At 43.6% G+C, this 16,699-nt stretch overlaps 1 protein-coding gene across 7 annotated transcripts in view; it reads left to right on the plus strand.

Moving 5' to 3' along the window:
• LOC106570530 (protein PALS2) overlaps positions 1 to 16,699 on the plus strand; it is a 40,821-nt gene that overhangs the window by 22,748 nt on the left and 1,374 nt on the right. For 4 of the 7 annotated variants that reach the window (XM_014142958.2, XM_045694908.1, XM_045694909.1 and 1 more), the window contains 10 exons: positions 20 to 138; positions 1,402 to 1,554; positions 5,953 to 6,105; positions 6,252 to 6,479; positions 10,232 to 10,363; positions 10,858 to 10,954; positions 12,993 to 13,061; positions 13,289 to 13,450; positions 15,925 to 16,127; positions 16,368 to 16,496. In XM_014142958.2, the coding sequence (XP_013998433.1) occupies positions 22 to 138; positions 1,402 to 1,554; positions 5,953 to 6,105; positions 6,252 to 6,479; positions 10,232 to 10,363; positions 10,858 to 10,954; positions 12,993 to 13,061; positions 13,289 to 13,450; positions 15,925 to 16,127; positions 16,368 to 16,496 (1,443 nt within the window). In that variant the 5' untranslated portion in view covers positions 20 to 21. The remainder of the gene's footprint in view (positions 1 to 19; positions 139 to 1,401; positions 1,555 to 5,952; positions 6,106 to 6,251; positions 6,480 to 10,231; positions 10,364 to 10,857; positions 10,955 to 12,992; positions 13,062 to 13,288; positions 13,451 to 15,924; positions 16,128 to 16,367; positions 16,497 to 16,699) is intronic. The other 3 variants (XM_014142959.2, XM_014142956.2, XM_045694910.1) reach the window with 1 other exon arrangement.

Raw genomic sequence — 16,699 nt, forward strand, 5'->3', positions numbered from 1 at the left:
CTCTCCTCTCCCCCCACAGCGATGCAGCAGGTGTTGGACAACCTGGGGGAGCTGCCTACCTCCACGGGGGCCAAAGACATCGACCTCATCTTCCTCAGAGGCATCATGGAGAGTCCCATTGTACGGTCACTCATCAAGGTAGCAGACACACATAGGGGAGAACACACTGAGAGTGACTCACACACTGACAGGCCACAGGCTGGCAGGCCACAAGCTGGCAGGCCACAAGCTGGCAGGCCACAGGCTGGCAGGCCACAGGCTGGCAGGCTACAGGCTGGCAGGTTACAAGCTGGCAGGTTACAAGCTGGCAGGTCACAAGCTGGCAGGTCACAAGCTGGCAGGTCACAGGCTGGCAGGTCACAGGCTGGCAGGTCACAGGCTGGCAGGTTACAGGCGGGCAAACCACACATTGGTAGGTTACAGGCTGGCAAACCACACGTTGGCAGGTTACAGGCTGGCAGACCACACGTTGGCAGGTTACAGGCTGGCAGACCACACGTTGGTAGGTTACAGGCTGGCAGACCACACGTTGGTAGGTTACAGGCTGGCAGACCACACATTGGTAGGTTACATGCTGGCAGGTTACAGGCTGGCAGACCACACGCTGGCAGGTTACAGGCTGGCAGACCACACGCTGGCAGGTTACAGGCTGGCAGACCACACGCTGGCAGGTTACAGGCTGGCAGACCACACGCTGGCAGGCAGCTCCTCGCTAAGGTATCACCATGCTAATACGTAACACAACCCTGATGGTTGCCCTGATGATCACAATGACACAAGTCACACACACACACACACACACACACACACACACACACACACACACAAACGCTCACTCTAAGCTAGGGGGGTCAAACTCATTCCATGGAAGGCCTAGTGTCTGCAGATTTGAGTTTTTTCCTTAATTAGTGGTCCTAATTCATAAATCAAGTAGAAGGGAGGAGTGAAGACCCCCAGACTCACCCCTCTGTGGGTTGAGATTGACACGGGCTGTAACCCATGTACACAACACTGATCTGATATATTCACATGGGTGGGTTAGTCACTGCTACAGCTGATATATTCACATGGGTGGGTTAGTCACTGCTACAGCTGATATATTCACATGGGTGGGTTAGTCACTGCTACAGCTGATATATTCACATGGGTGGGTTAGTCACTGCTACAGCTGATATATTCACATGGGTGGGTTAGTCACTGCTACAGCTGATATATTCACATGGGTGGGTTAGTCACTGCTACAGCTGATATATTCACATGGGTGGGTTAGTCACTGCTACAGCTGATATATTCACATGGGTGGGTTAGTCACTGCTACAGCTGATATATTCACATGGGTGGGTTAGTCACTGCTACAGCTGATATACTCTATAGTGTACCTTTAACCTCTGACCCCCACAGGCCCACGAGCGATTGGAGGACGTGAGGCTGGAGGCGGTGCAGGACAACAACATGGAGCTGGTCACAGACATCCTGGGTGACATCACCGCCCTCAGCGTCCGCGACGACAGTGCAGCGGAACTCTCCCGAATCCTCCAGGAGCCCCACTTCCAGGTGAGGAACCCAGTCACTAAAGTTTAAGGTTGTATTTGATGCTAATGCTAGCCTTTATTTATTGGTTCTTCTTGTGAATCTGAAAGCATTGGCTACACTCTTAGAAAAAAGGGTTTCAAAAAGGTTATTCAACTGTCCCCATAGGAGAGCTTTTTGGGGGAAAGGGTTTTACCTTGAACCCAATAGGGTTCTACCTGGAACCAAAAGGGTTCTTCAAAGGGTTCTCATATGGGGACAATTTTGGATTGGGCAAAAGATGAGCAGAAAATGTTATGGTGTTATTCAATGTTTATGGTTCTATATTGGTACAGCAACAGTTCTATACTGTACATGTACTTGCATCTCAGCTCTTGTTATGAAAGGGGAGATGGTTTAGGATCAAACCCCTCCCTTAGGTCAATGGATAGAGGTCAGTATTCTATCAGAGGACTTAGAGGGATTTTCAGAGTGTGAACCAATAGGATTTATATATTTGAGAATGGAATATCTCTGCACCAATCAGAAGCATGCATGCTGTCAGCTCAGAGATAAGACCTTGATATGAGAGAGAGAGAGACAGACACAGACAGAGTAAGAGAGACAAGACAGACAGTGAGAGAAGAGTGAGAGACAGAGACAGAGAGAGAGAGTGTGATTGTGTATGACAGTTTTACGGTGTAGGCTATGTATGGAGTTATGTTCTGTTCTCTTACTCAGCCCTCACTTAACAACACATGCCTTCCATATATTACATCTCTCTCCCTTCATTTGCAGGAGGTGGGAAAAAAGTTGATTATTCTTCCCTTTAAACTAGGCTGTTTTTCTCCCCTTTAAACTAGGCTGTTTTTCTCCCCTTTAAACTAGGCTGTGTTTCTCCCCTTTAAACTAGGCTGTTTTTCTCCCCTTTAAACTAGGCTGTTTTTCTCCCCTTTAAACTAGGCTGTTTTTCTCCCCTTTAAACTAGGCTGTTTTTCTCCCCTTTAAACTAGGCTGTGTTTCTCCCCTTTAAACTAGGCTGTTTTTCTCCCCTTTAAACTAGGCTGTGTTTCTCCCCTTTAAACTAGGCTGTGTCTCTCCCCTTTTAAACTAGGCTGTTTTTCCCCACTTTAAACTACCATAATTTCCGGACTATTAAGCGCACCTGAATGTAAGCCGCACCCACTGAATGTAATTTTTTTTTTTTTTAACATAAATAAGCCGCACATGTCTATAAGCCGCAAGTGCCTACCGGTACATTGAAAGAAATTAACTTTACACAGGCTTTAACGAAACACGGCTTGTAACAAAAATAAATAGGCTTTAACGAAACACGGCTTGTAACAAAAATAAAAAAATTGTAGTAAGCTTTAGTTGTCTTTTTGCACTGAGTCAATTCCTCACGCTGCTGTTTCCAACGTCTTATCATCGACTCATTAAGACCAAGCTCCCGTGCAGCAGCTCTATTTCCTTTTCCAACAGCCAGATCAATCTCCTTCAACTTGAAAGCTGCATCATATGCATTTCTCAGTGTCTTTGCCATGATGAGGGTGACAAAATGACTACCGTAATCAGAATGATGGGAAGTTTGAGAGCGCTCAATTTAATCTAAACAGTAAACAAAAAAGTTGTTTGACCTTAACCCGTTCAGCAATTTCATTGGTCTAATGAAAGCTTCATGCCGCCAAAAAACTGAGCACGTCACAGAATGTGTTTTTTTGCGGGAAAAATACATATATTATCCGCATCATTGTTTAAGCCGCGGGGTTCAAAGCGTGGTAAAAAAGTTGCGGCTTATAGTCCGGAATTTACGGTAGGCTGTTTCTCTCCCCTTTAAACTAGGCTGTTTCTCTCCCCTTTAAACTAGGCTGTTTTTCTTCCCTTTAAACTAGGCTGTGTTTCTTCCCTTTAAACTAGGCTGTGTTTCTCCACTTTAAACTAGGCTGTTTTTCTCCCCTTTAAACTAGGCTGTTTTTCTCCCCTTTAAACTAGGCTGTTTTTCTCCCCTTTAAACTAGGCTGTTTCTCTCCCCTTTAAACTAGGCTGTGTTTCTCCCCTTTAAACTAGGCTGTTTTTATCAACTTTAAACTAGGCTGTTTTTATCAACTTTAAACTAGGCTGTTTTTATCAACTTTAAACTAGGCTGTGTTTATCAACTTTAAACTAGGCTGTGTTTCTCCCCTTTAAACTAGGCTGTGTTTCCTCTCCCCTTTAAACTAGGCTGTGTTTCCTCTCCCCTTTAAACTAGGCTGTGTTTTCCTCTCCCCTTTAAACTAGGCTGTGTTTTCCTCTCCCCTTTAAACTAGGCTGTGTTTTCCTCTCCCCTTTAAACTAGGCTGTGTTTTCCTCTCCCCTTTAAACTAGGCTGTGTTTTCCTCTCCCCTTTAAACTAGGCTGTGTTTTCCTCTCCCCTTTAAACTAGGCTGTGTTTTCCTCTCCCCTTTAAACTAGGCTGTGTTTTCCTCTCCCCTTTAAACTAGGCTGTGTTTTCCTCTCCCCTTTAAACTAGGCTGTGTTTCTCCTCTTTAAACTAGGCTGTGTTTCTCCTCTCCCCTTTAAACTAGGCTGTGTTTCTCCTCTTTAAACTAGGCTGTTCCTCTCCCCTTTAAAGTAGGCTGTGTTTCTCCTCTTTAAACTAGGCTGTTTCTCTCCCCTTTAAACTAGGCTGTGTTTCTCCCCTCTGTCAGCCCTTACACACACACCTCCTGCCAGCTTCTCCAAGGAGGGAGGAGAACTGGGAAGGAGTGAGGGAGGGTTTGGGGTTTAAGATAAATGGTTCCATCCCTGTAATTGTATGTGGGACATTTATTTTGGTGGAGCCTAATATTTTTTTTACGTCAGAAAGGGACTGGTGTTCATGTTGTAAAACACAACTTCCAATTTACAGCTTAACTTCTCTAGGGTAGGGGGCAGTATTTTGACGTCCGGATGAAAGGCGTGCGCGTAGTAAACTGCCTGCTGCTCAGGCTCAGAAGGTAGGATATGCATATTATTAGTAGATTTGGATAGAAAACACTGAAGTTTCTAAAACTGTTTGAATGATGTCTGTGAGTATAACAGAACTCATATGGCAGGCAAAACCCTGAGAAGAATCTAACCAGGAAGTGTGGAAATCTGAGGTTTGTAGTTTTTCAAGTGATTGCCTATACAGTGACTTAGGGTTCATTTTGCACTTCCTAAGGCTTCCACTAGATGTCAACAGTCTTTAGAATGTTGTTTCATGCTTCTACTGTGAATCGGGAGAGAACAAGTGCTCCTGGAAGTAGATGAGTGAGAAAATGACATGAGCTCAGTGGCGCGCACTCACATGAGAGTTAGCTGTGTTCCATTTCTTTTTTGAAGACAAAGGAATCGTCGTGTTGGAATATTATGGAATATTTATGATAAAAACATCCTAAAGATTGATTCTATACATCGTTTGACATGTTTCTACAAACTGTAGTATAACTATTTTGACTTTTCGTCTGGAGTAAACTCACACGCTTAGTGAATTTGGACTGCTGGACTAAACGCGCGAACAAAATGGAGGTATTTGGACTTAAAGATTAACTTTATCGAACAAAACAAACATTTATTCTGGAACTGGGATTCCTGGGAGTGCATTCTGATGAAGATCATCAAAGGTAAGTGAATATTTATAATGTAATTTTTGTCATTTCTGTTGACTGGCGGGTATCTGTATGGCTTGTTTTGATATCTGAGCGCTGTACTCAGATTATTGCAAAATTTGCTTTCGCCGTAAAGCTTTTTTGAAATCTGACAGCGGTTGCATTATGGAGAAGTGTATCTATAATTCTTTGAATAACTGTTGAATATTTTATCAACGTTTATGATGAGTATTTCTGTAAATTGATGTGCTCATTCACCGGAGGTTTGGGAGGCAAAACATTTCTGAACATTACACGCCAATGTAAAATGGGGTTTTTGGATATAAATATGAACTTTATCGAGCAAAACATACATGTATTGTGTAACATGAAGTCCTATGAGTGCCATCTGATGAAGATCATCAAAGGTTAGTGATTCATTTTAGCTGTATTTCTGGTTTTTGTGACGCCTCTCCTTGCTTGGAAAATGACTGTGTGGTTTTTCTTGTCTCGGTGCTGTCCTAACATAATCTAATGTTATGCTTTCGCCGTAAAGCCTTTTTGAAATCGGACAATGTGGTTGGATTAACGAGAAGTGTATCTTTAAAATGGGATATAATAGTTGTATGTTTGAGATTTTTGTTGTTTTGAATTTGCCGCCCTGCTATTTCACTGGCTGTTGAATAGTGTGTCTAGCGTCCCACATTCCCCAGAGATTAAGACAACAAACACAATTTATAACCTCCATGTTTTTCTTCCCTCCCATCTTTCCTTCTCCTACCCGTCTTCCTCTCCTTCTCCTGCTCATTCTCTATCTCTCTATCTCTCTATCTATCCCTCTCTCTCCCCCTCTTAGTCCCTCCTGGAGGCCCACGACATGGTAGCATCTAAGTGCTATGAGGCCGTGCCCCCAGCAGAGCTGTCCAATGAGGCGCTGGTGAACAGTGCTCTGATGCAGGCCGACGCTGTACGCATGATCGGCATCCGCAAGAAGGCTGGAGAACCACTGGTGAGAGGGAGACAGAGGGAGTCAGAGGGGGAGTGTGTATGTGCACATATTAGGTTGTTTGTGCGTGTGCGTGTGAGCATGTTTGTGTGTGTTTCTGCATCTCTGTAATATGATTTCATTGACCTTCCGTTCCTTCCCTCTCTCAGGGAGTGACGTTCAGAGTGGAGAAGGAGGAGCTGGTCATCGCTAGGATCCTCCACGGAGGAATGATTGACAGGCAGGGTCTACTACACGTGGGTGACATTATAAAGGAAGTGAATGGGCGGGACGTAGGTAACAACCCCACTGAGCTGCAGGAGATGTTGAAGGACTGCAGCGGAGGAATCACTCTGAAGATACTGCCTAGTTATAGAGATGCACCTGCCCCACCACAGGTACACAAACACACACACACATGGATGCAAACATGTGCCCTCTCTCAAGCATTTATGCTTTCTCTCGCTCTCTCTCGGTCTCTCTCTCACTCTCTCTGTCTCTGTCTCTGTCTCTCTCTCTCTGTCTCTCTCTCTCTGTCTCTCTCTCTGTCTCTCTCTCTCTGTCTCTCTCTCTCTGTCTCTCTCTGTCTGTCTCTCTGTCTCTCTCTGTCTCTCACTCTCCGTCACTCTCTCTCTTTCTCCCTCTCTTTCTCCCTCTCTTTCTCCCTCGCTCTGTCTCTCTCTCTCTCTCTCTCTCTCTCTCACGCTCACTCTCTCTCTGTCTCTCTCTCTTTCTCCCTCTCTCTTTCTCTGTCTCTCTCTCTTTCTCCCTCTCTCTTTCTCTGTCTCTCTGTCTTTCTCCCTCTCTCTTTCTCTGTCTCTCTGTCTCTCTCTCTCTCTCTCTCTCTCTCTCTGTCTCTCTCTCTGTCTCTCTCTCTCTGTCTCCCTCTCTGTCTCCCTCGCTCTGTCTTTCTCTCTCTCTCTCTCTCTCTCTCTTTCTCCCTCTCTCTGTCTTTCTCTCTGTCTCTCTCTCAGTAACCCCCCCCCCCAGACTGCTGCTGCAGATGTTGTGTGGTGGTGGGGAGGGGCTGGTGGTGATGTTAGTCTTGGGGCAGTCCCAGAATGCTCTGCTCTGGAATCTAAACCCTGGTTGACAGCCCTGTTAATAACTCTCTACATGATATCTGGGCCACATAAACACAGACGCACAAACACACATAAACACACACACACATTAACACAGACGCACACATGCACGCACACACGCACACCCACACACACCAACTGACACATAGTGAACAGACACACACCCATACTGTACACCTCACACACAATCTCAAATGTCACACACACATCCAGTCTGGATCTTGTTTCACTGTTTCTGTCTGGCTGACAGTGTAAGCTGACACAGTGCCTCTCTTGGCAAATACCACTGTTGGTGTGAACATCTGTGATCTGTTCTGCACTAGATATATCCCAGTGTGTGTGTGTGTGTGTGTGTGTGAACAGCATGACCTTCACCCCAATACATTCCAGTGTCTGTACAGTATACAGTGCATTCGGAAAGTATTCAGACCCCTTGACTTTTTCAGCATTTTGTTACGTTACAGCCTTATTCTACAATGGATTAAATAGTTTTTCCCCCTCATCAATCTGCCTACAATACCCCATAATGACAAAGCAAAAACTGTTTTAAAAAAAGGTCTTTTTTAAAATTAATATATTAAAAAAACTTAAATATCACATTTACGTAAGTATTCAAACCCTTTACTCAGTACTTCATTGAAGCAACTTTGGCAGTGCCTACAGCCTCGAGTCTTCTTGGGTATGAAGCTACAAGCTTGGCACACCTGTATTTGGGAAGTTTCTCCCATTCTTCTCTGCAGATCCTCTCAAGCTCTGTCAGGTTGGATGGGGAATCATGTTACACAGCTATTTCAGGTCTCCAGAGATGTTCGATAGGGTTCAAGTCCGGGCTCTGGCTGGGCCACACAAAGACATTCAGAGACTCGTCCCGAAGCCACTCCTGCGTTGTCTTGGCTGTGTGCTTAGGGTCGTTGTCCTGTTGAAAGGTGAACCTTCGCCCCAATCTTGAAGTCCTGAGTGCTCTGGAGCAGGTTTTCATCAAGGATCCCTCTGTACATTGCTCCGTTCATCTTTCCATTGATCCTGATTAGTCTCCCAGTCTCTGCCGCTGAAAAACATCCCCACAGCATGATGCTGCCACCACCATGCTTCACCGTAGGGATGGTGCCAGGTTTCCTCCAGACGTGACACTTGGCATTCAGGCCAAAGATTTCAATCTTGGTTTCATTAGACCAGAGAATCTTGTTTCTCGTGGTCTGAGAGTCCTTTAGGTGCCTTTTGTAAACTCCAAGCGGGCTGTCATGTGCCTTTTACTGAGGAGTGGCTTCCGTCTGGCCACTTTACCATAAAGGGCTGATTGGTGGAGTGCTGTAGAGATAGTTGTCCTTCTGGAAGGTTCTCCCATCTCCACAGAGGAACTCTGGAGCTCTGTCAGAGTGCCCATCGGGTTCTTGGTCACCTCCCTGACCAAGGCCCTACTCCCCCAATGGCTCAGTTTGACCGGGCGGCCAGCTCTATGAAGAGTCTTGGTGGTTCCAAACTTTTTCAATTTAAGAATGATGGAGGCCACTGTGTTCTTGGGGACCTTCAATGGTGCAACATTTTTTGGTACCCTTCCCCAGATCTGTGCCTCGACACCATCCTGTCTCAGAGCTCTATGGACAATTCCTTCGACATGGCTTAGTTTTTTCTCTGACATGCACTGTCAACTGTGGGACCTTATATAGACTGGTGTGTGCCTTTCCAAATCATGTTCCATCAATTGAATTTACCACAGGTGGATTCCAATCAAGTTGTAGAAACATCTCAAGGATGATCAATGGAAACAGGATGCACTTGGGCTCAATTTTGAGTCTCATAGCAAAGGGTCTGAATACTTATGTAAATAAGGTATTTCTGTTTTTTAAGTTTGAGTACATTTGTAAAAGATTCTACATACCTGTTTTCACTGACATTATGGGGTATTGTGTGTAGATTGATGAAGGAAAAAAATAATTTGATCCGCTTTAGAATAAGGCTGTAACGTAACAAAATGTGGAAAAAGGGAAGGGGCCTGAATACTTTCTGAATGCGCTGTCTACCTGCACTTAACGGGGGCTGAACTCACTAATTTTACAAAGGCTTTTCTGCTGCTCATTAAGAAAAAAACTGATTTGCGTCTTGTGGTTTGATGTGGGTGTGGTTTGATGTGGGTGTGGTTTGATGTGGGTGTGGTTTGATGTGGGTGTGGTATGTTCTTTATATATATCGCCGAGGAGGTCTTAGTCAAGCAGTTTTACATCTAACTAGTTTGGTGCCGTATTTCTCAAGTTAAAACATTTGCATGAACAGTAGTCTATATGTACTGCAGACAGTATTCGGTCAGCTGCTGCTGGCTGCGCTCATGGCTGATTTCTGCTAACATGTATACAACTTCATGATAAGCACTGTCAAACTATTGTAAATCATGCACAAGTTACACACTGTTTATCAGTGACCCAAATCACTTGCTAGATGGAAATTTAGCTATGTTTTTGTCAATGAAGCTAGCTAACAGGCACATTGAGCCAGCAGGCTACGTTAGCTAAATCAGCTTCTCAAATCACTGTGTGCTTCTGTGCCGTTTTGTTTTACAACTTTATCTATTACAATCCCATGTTAGTGGGCAAGTGGGCATGATGGTAATCCAAACCCAACCCTCATGTAGCTCCCACTTGGTACACACTGGTTGAATCAACGTTGTTTCTGCGTTGTGGAATAGGCGTTGAATTGATGTCTGTGCCCAGTGGGCTAAGTCTTGACTACCTCAGTTACACAAATCTCACACAACTCAGTTTTGGAATGTACTGACCCCAATAATCTTACACTTTTTAGTACATTTTGGCACTGGAATAAATGTTTCTGACTAATATCAATGCCACATTGACCATTTTCAACCTGAGAAGTATTTTTTTGTGCGTTCAGTTGCCCTTTAATTCTGTTTTAAACCAAAACTTCAGTCTAATCTCTAACATTTCTAAACGCAAATCATTACACCAACATTATCTACCTGGCTGCTGTAAATAGAGAGAATCAGATTGACTTCATATAGTTTTAGGTTGGTTGTAGAAGCACCATTGATTACCATCATACCTCCCTTTTTTCAGGTGTATGTGCAACCACACTTTGACTACGATCCAGCCAATGACCATCTGATCCCTTGTCGAGAGGCGGGGATTGGCTTCAAGAGGGGGGACCTCCTTCAGATCGTCAACAGAGAGGACCCCAACTGGTGGCAGGTGGTGATGATGACGTGTTTCAAGAGGACGTTCTCCTCCACTAGATTTTATACATCCACACATTTACAGACCACATCCTCAAAAACAACAACAAACTGTTTTTATCTACTGGTTTTTAATGTTGTCTACTGGTTGTTCACTGTACTCTGCTGGTTTGTACTGGTCTCTCTACTGGTTTTAAATATGTTACTACTGTCTACTGGTTTTGTATTGGTTTCTATAGATAGTAAATAAGATGTTTTATTGTCACATACACTGGATAGGTGCAGTGATATGTGTTGTTTTACAGGGTCAGCCATAGTAGTACGGCACCCCTGGAGCAAATAAGGGTTAAGTGCCTTGCTCAAGGACACATGGACAGATTTTTCACCTTGTCGGCTCGGGTTTTTGAACCAGCGGCTCCCTGGTTTTACTGGTTTCTGCTGGTTGTATAGCGATTTCTACTGGTTGAGTGAGACTGGTTCTGTCGTCTGATGTGCTCTGTCCTGTGCTAGGCATGTCATGTGGTTGGTGGAGCCACTGGACTGATCCCCAGTCAGTTTCTGGAGGAGAAGAGGAAAGCCTTCGTCCCACGAGACTTTGACGGCTCAGGTAGGCTTTACTTCGCCTCTTCGCTCCATTTTCAGCAAGATGCGCTAAACTGTCAAAGACTCCAGCCACCCAAGTCTTAGACTGTTCTGTCTGCCACCGCTCGGCACACGGTACCGGAGCACCAAGTCCGGGACCAAAAGGCTCCTGAACAGAGCACCAGGTCTGGGACCAAAGCCTCCTGAACAGCTTCTACCCCCCAAGCCATAAGATTGCTGAACAGTTCATCAAATGGCTACCCGGACTATTTGCATTGACCCCCTTTTTATTTGCACTGACTCTATGCACTGGATTCTACCCACACACTCGCTGGACTCTACCCACACACTCGCTGGACTCTACCCACACACTCGCTGGACTCTACCCACACACTCGCTGGACTCTACCCACACACTCGCTGGACTCTACCCACACACTCGCTGGACTCTACCCACACACTCGCTAGACTCTACCCACACACTCGCTGGACTCTACCCACACACTCACACATACACTGATACTCCAACATATATTTACACACACACACACACACACACACACACACACACACACACACACACACACACACACACACACAATCTTAAATAAGCATGCCCCTTTCAAAAGTGTTAGAACTAAGAACAGATGTGGCCCTTGTTTCACTCCAGATGTGACTGCCCTTGACCAGCACATAAACACCCTGTGGTGTACTGCACTAGCATCGAATAGTCCCCGCGATATGCAACTTTTCAGGACCCAAAACACACAGTCAGTTAGGAAAGCAAAGGCTAGCCTTTTCAAACAGAAATTTGCACCCTACAGCACTAAAACACATACACACACACACACACACACACACACTACATACGTTCAGACACACAAAACACACACACATGCATATTGACACCACACACATGCATACACACACACACACACACACACACACACACACACACACACACACGCATATTGACACCACACCACACACATGCATACACACACACACACACATGCATATTAACACCACACACACACACACACACGCACACACACACACATGCGTATTGACACCACACACACACACACACACACACACACACGCATATTGACACCACACACACACACACACACACACACACACACACACACACGCATATTGACACCACACATTGACACCATACTCACTACCAGTACTCCTTCTATATAGTTTCTTTATTGCTATTTTATTTTGTTACTGTTTATTTAGAAATGTGTTCCAAATTGTTCTTACTTTTTCATTCTGCATTGTTGGGAAAGGGCTCGGAAATGAGCATTTTTCGGTAAAGCCTACACCTGTTGTATTCAGCGCATGTGATGAATATAATTTGATTTGAGCTGAGCTGACTGGCTCATGCTCTGAGCAACTCTGCGAGGACCTTTTCCATAACACATCCATGACAGTGGAGAGCACTTACTTGAAATCGTTTAGTTTGTCTTTAAACTGTGAGACCAGCCAATGAAGTCATAATGATTTAATAGATTATTACCTTAGAATGGGTTGAGCCTGCCTCCTTGTGGCCTTCAGATGCAACGACAGATAGGAAAGACTTGCTTCCACTTGTATTGATGTGTGTGTTGATGTGTGTGTTGATGTGTGTTGACGGGTGTGTTGGGGTGTGTTGATGTGTACTGATGTGTATTGATGTGTATTGATGTGTACTGATGTGTGTTGATGTGTGTTGATGTGTACTGATGTGTGTTGATGTGTATTGATGTGTGTTGATGTGTATTGATATGTACTGATGTGTGTTGATATGTACTGATGTGTGTTGATATGTGCTGATGTGTGTTGACGTGTGTTGACGTGTGTGTTGATGTGTGTTGATATGTACTGATGTGTATTAATGTGTATTGATATGTACTGATGTGTGTTGATGTGTATTATTGTGTGTTGATGTGCATTGATGTGTGTTGATATGTACTGATGTGTATTGATATGTACTGATGTGTGTTGATGTGTATTATTGTGTGTTGATGTGCATTAATGTGTGTTGATGTGTGATGTACTGATGTGTGTCAACAGGGATCCTGTGCGGTACAATAACTGGAAAGAAAAAGAAGAAAATGATGTACCTAACAGCAAGGAACGCAGGTAAGCATTCATACCCTTCTCTCATTGGCTAAATCTGTCATGGCTCATTCTTGTCATTGGTTGTTTTTGCTGGGGCTCACTCTTTTACTTCCTGACTTGTGTAGTTCCCCATTTACTGATCGGCTGTTTATCTCCACATTCCCTTCCCCTATTGACTGACAACTCAACATTCTCCTGTCTGATTGGCTAACTCTCCTGTGTTCCTCTCTGTGATTGGCTGAGGGCAGAGTTTGACAGGCACGAGCTGCAGATCTATGAGGAGGTGGCCAAGATGCCCCCGTTCCAGAGGAAGACCTTGGTTCTGATTGGAGCCCAGGGGGTGGGCCGCCGTAGCCTCAAGAACCGACTGGTGGTCCTCAACCCAACACACTTCGGAACCACCATCCCCTGTGAGTCTGTAACCCATAGTGTTGTAATTACTGTTGTCATTACTGGTTTAATTACTGTTGTAATTACTGTTGTCATTACTGGTTTAATTACTGTTGTAATTACTGTTGTAATTACTGTTGTCATTACTGGTTTAATTACTGTTGTCATTACTGGTGTCATTACTGTTGTCATTACTGGTTTAATTACTGTTGTAATTACTGTTGTCATTACTGGTTTAATTACTGTTGTAATTACTGTTGTCATTACTGGTTTAATTACTGTTGTAATTACTGTTGTCATTACTGGTTTAATTACTGTTGTAATTACTGTTGTCATTACTGGTTTAATTACTGTTGTAATTACTGGTGTCATTACTGGTTTAATTACTGGTGTCATTACTGGTGTCATTACTGGTTTAATTACTGTTGTAATTACTGTTGTCATTACTGGTTTAATTACTGTTGTAATTACTGGTGTCATTACTGGTTTAATTACTGTTGTAATTACTGTTGTCATTACTGGTTTAATTACTGTTGTAATTACTGTTGTCATTACTGGTTTAATTACTGTTGTAATTACTGTTGTCATTACTGGTTTAATTACTGTTGTAATTACTGTTGTCATTACTGTTGTCATTACTGGTTTAATTACTGTTGTAATTACTGGTGTCATTACTGGTTTAATTACTGTTGTAATTACTGTTGTCATTACTGGTTTAATTACTGTTGTAATTACTGTTGTCATTACTGGTTTAATTACTGTTGTAATTACTGTTGTCATTACTGTTGTCATTACTGGTTTAATTACTGTTGTAATTACTGTTGTCATTACTGGTTTAATTACTGTTGTAATTACTGGTGTCATTACTGGTGTCATTACTGGTGTCATTACTGGTGTCATTACTGGTGTCATTACTGGTTTAATTACTGGTTTAATTACTGTTGTAATTACTGTTGTCATTACTGGTTTAATTACTGTTGTAATTACTGGTGTCATTACTGGTGTCATTACTGGTGTCATTACTGGTGTCATTACTGGTGTCATTACTGGTGTCACTACTGGTGTCATTACTGGTGTCATTACTGGTGTAACTACTGGTGTAATTACTGGTGTAACTACTGGTGTCATTACTGGTGTAATTACTGGTGTCATTACTGGTGTCATTACTGGTGTAACTACTGGTGTAATTACTGGTGTCATTACTGGTGTCATTACTGGTGTCATTACTGGTGTAACTACTGTTGTAATTACTGGTGTAACTACTGTTGTAATTACTGGTGTAACTACTGTTGTAATTACTGGTGTAACTACTGTTGTAATTACTGGTTGTAATTACTGGTGTAACTACTGTTGTAATTACTGGTGTAATTACTGTGTGTAACTGCTGGTGTCATTACTGTTGTAATTACTGGTGTCATTACTGTTGTAACTGCTGTTGTAGTTGCTGGTGTAGTTACTGTTGTAATTACTGTTGTAACTGCTGGTGTAATTACTGTTGTAACTGCTGGTGTAGTTGCTGGTGTAGTTACTGTTGTAATTACTGGTGTAGTTACTGTTGTAATTACTGTTGTAACTGCTGGTGTAATTACTGTTGTAACTGCTGGTGTAACTGCTGTTGTAACTGCTGGTGTACCTGCTGGTGTAACTACTGTTGTCATTACTGTTGTAATTACTGGTGTCATTACTGTTGTAACTGCTGTTGTAGTTGCTGGTGTAGTTACTGTTGTAATTACTGTTGTAACTGCTGGTGTAATTACTGTTGTAACTGCTGGTGTAACTGCTGTTGTAACTGCTGGTGTACCTGCTGGTGTAACTACTGTTGTCATTACTGTTGTAATTACTGGTGTCATTACTGTTGTAACTGCTGTTGTAGTTGCTGGTGTAGTTACTGTTGTAATTACTGTTGTAACTGCTGGTGTAATTACTGTTGTAACTGCTGGTTTAACTGCTGTTGTAACTGCTGGTGTAACTACTGTTGTAATTACTGGTGTAACTACTGTTGTAACTGCTGGTGTAATTACTGTTGTAACTGCTGATGTAATTACTGTTGTAACTGCTGGTGTAATTACTGTTGTAACTGCTGGTTTAACTGCTGTTGTAACTGCTGGTGTAACTACTGTTGTAATTACTGGTGTAACTACTGTTGTAACTGCTGGTGTAATTACTGTTGTAACTGCTGGTGTAACTGCTGGTGTAATTACTGTTGTAATTACTGGTGTCATTACTGTTCTATTTCTATGCTAGAACCCCCTCCCCCTCCAGAACCTAATGGACCACTGTACGCTCAGTACTCTCTGTCAGATCAGACAGAAACCCAATAGAACATTTAATTTGAATGTTTTAAGTCAGACTGACTTGTGAGCTTCCCTCAATGCTCCACTCTTCTCTTCACTCAATCATATACATTCTCTCTCATCTGTCTCTTATCTCTCCTCTCTCTAACTGTCTCTCTGTTCTTGTCGCTCCTCTCCTCCACCCACCGCTCCTCCCTCAGTCACCTCCCGGCGTCCCCGTGACGATGAGTTGGACGGTAACTCGTACCAGTTCGTAACACGGACGGAGATGGAGGCGGACGTGAAGGCGGGCCGTTACCTGGAGCACGGCGAGTACGACGGGAACCTGTATGGAACCAAGATGGACTCCATCCATGAGGTGGTGGACACCAGACGAACCTGCATCCTGGACGTTAACCCACAGGTCACAATCAAATCAAATAAAACTTTATTTAAAGTGCATTTAAAAAGTACAACATAGTTTTACTGTAAAACAACACCTTTCAATTCCAGATAGAATCCTAGTATGAGATACTGTACATATGTGCCTGCCTGTCTGTCTGTCTGCCTGCCTGTTTGTCTGTCTGTCTGTGGATGTCTGTCTGTCTGTAGATGTGTTTGTCATCTCTAGCTGGTTGACTGACCCTCTCTGTCTGGACAGTAGGCTCTGAAGGTACTAAAGACTGCAGAGTTCATGCCGTATGTGGTGTTCATCGCAGCACCAGAGTTCGAGACGCTCAAGGCCATGCACAAAGCTACGGTGGATGCCGGAATCGCCACCAAACAACTCACGGTCAGGACCTTTTCCTGGGCATAGACACAGCCACTTATTCCTAGATTATTTTCACATGTTGCTTTCTGGTATCCTTCCATTGTAATGTGATTTCAGGGCGTAACACAGGTTTCTATGGAACATTATCTCTCTAGAACACACAACACTCACATAGTGACTTGTTACCCATACTGCATCACAGTAAGGTTCACACACACACAGAG

Source organism: Salmo salar, chromosome ssa14 (genome assembly GCF_905237065.1).
Source record: "Salmo salar chromosome ssa14, Ssal_v3.1, whole genome shotgun sequence".
Taxonomy (NCBI): Eukaryota; Metazoa; Chordata; class Actinopteri; order Salmoniformes; family Salmonidae; genus Salmo; species Salmo salar.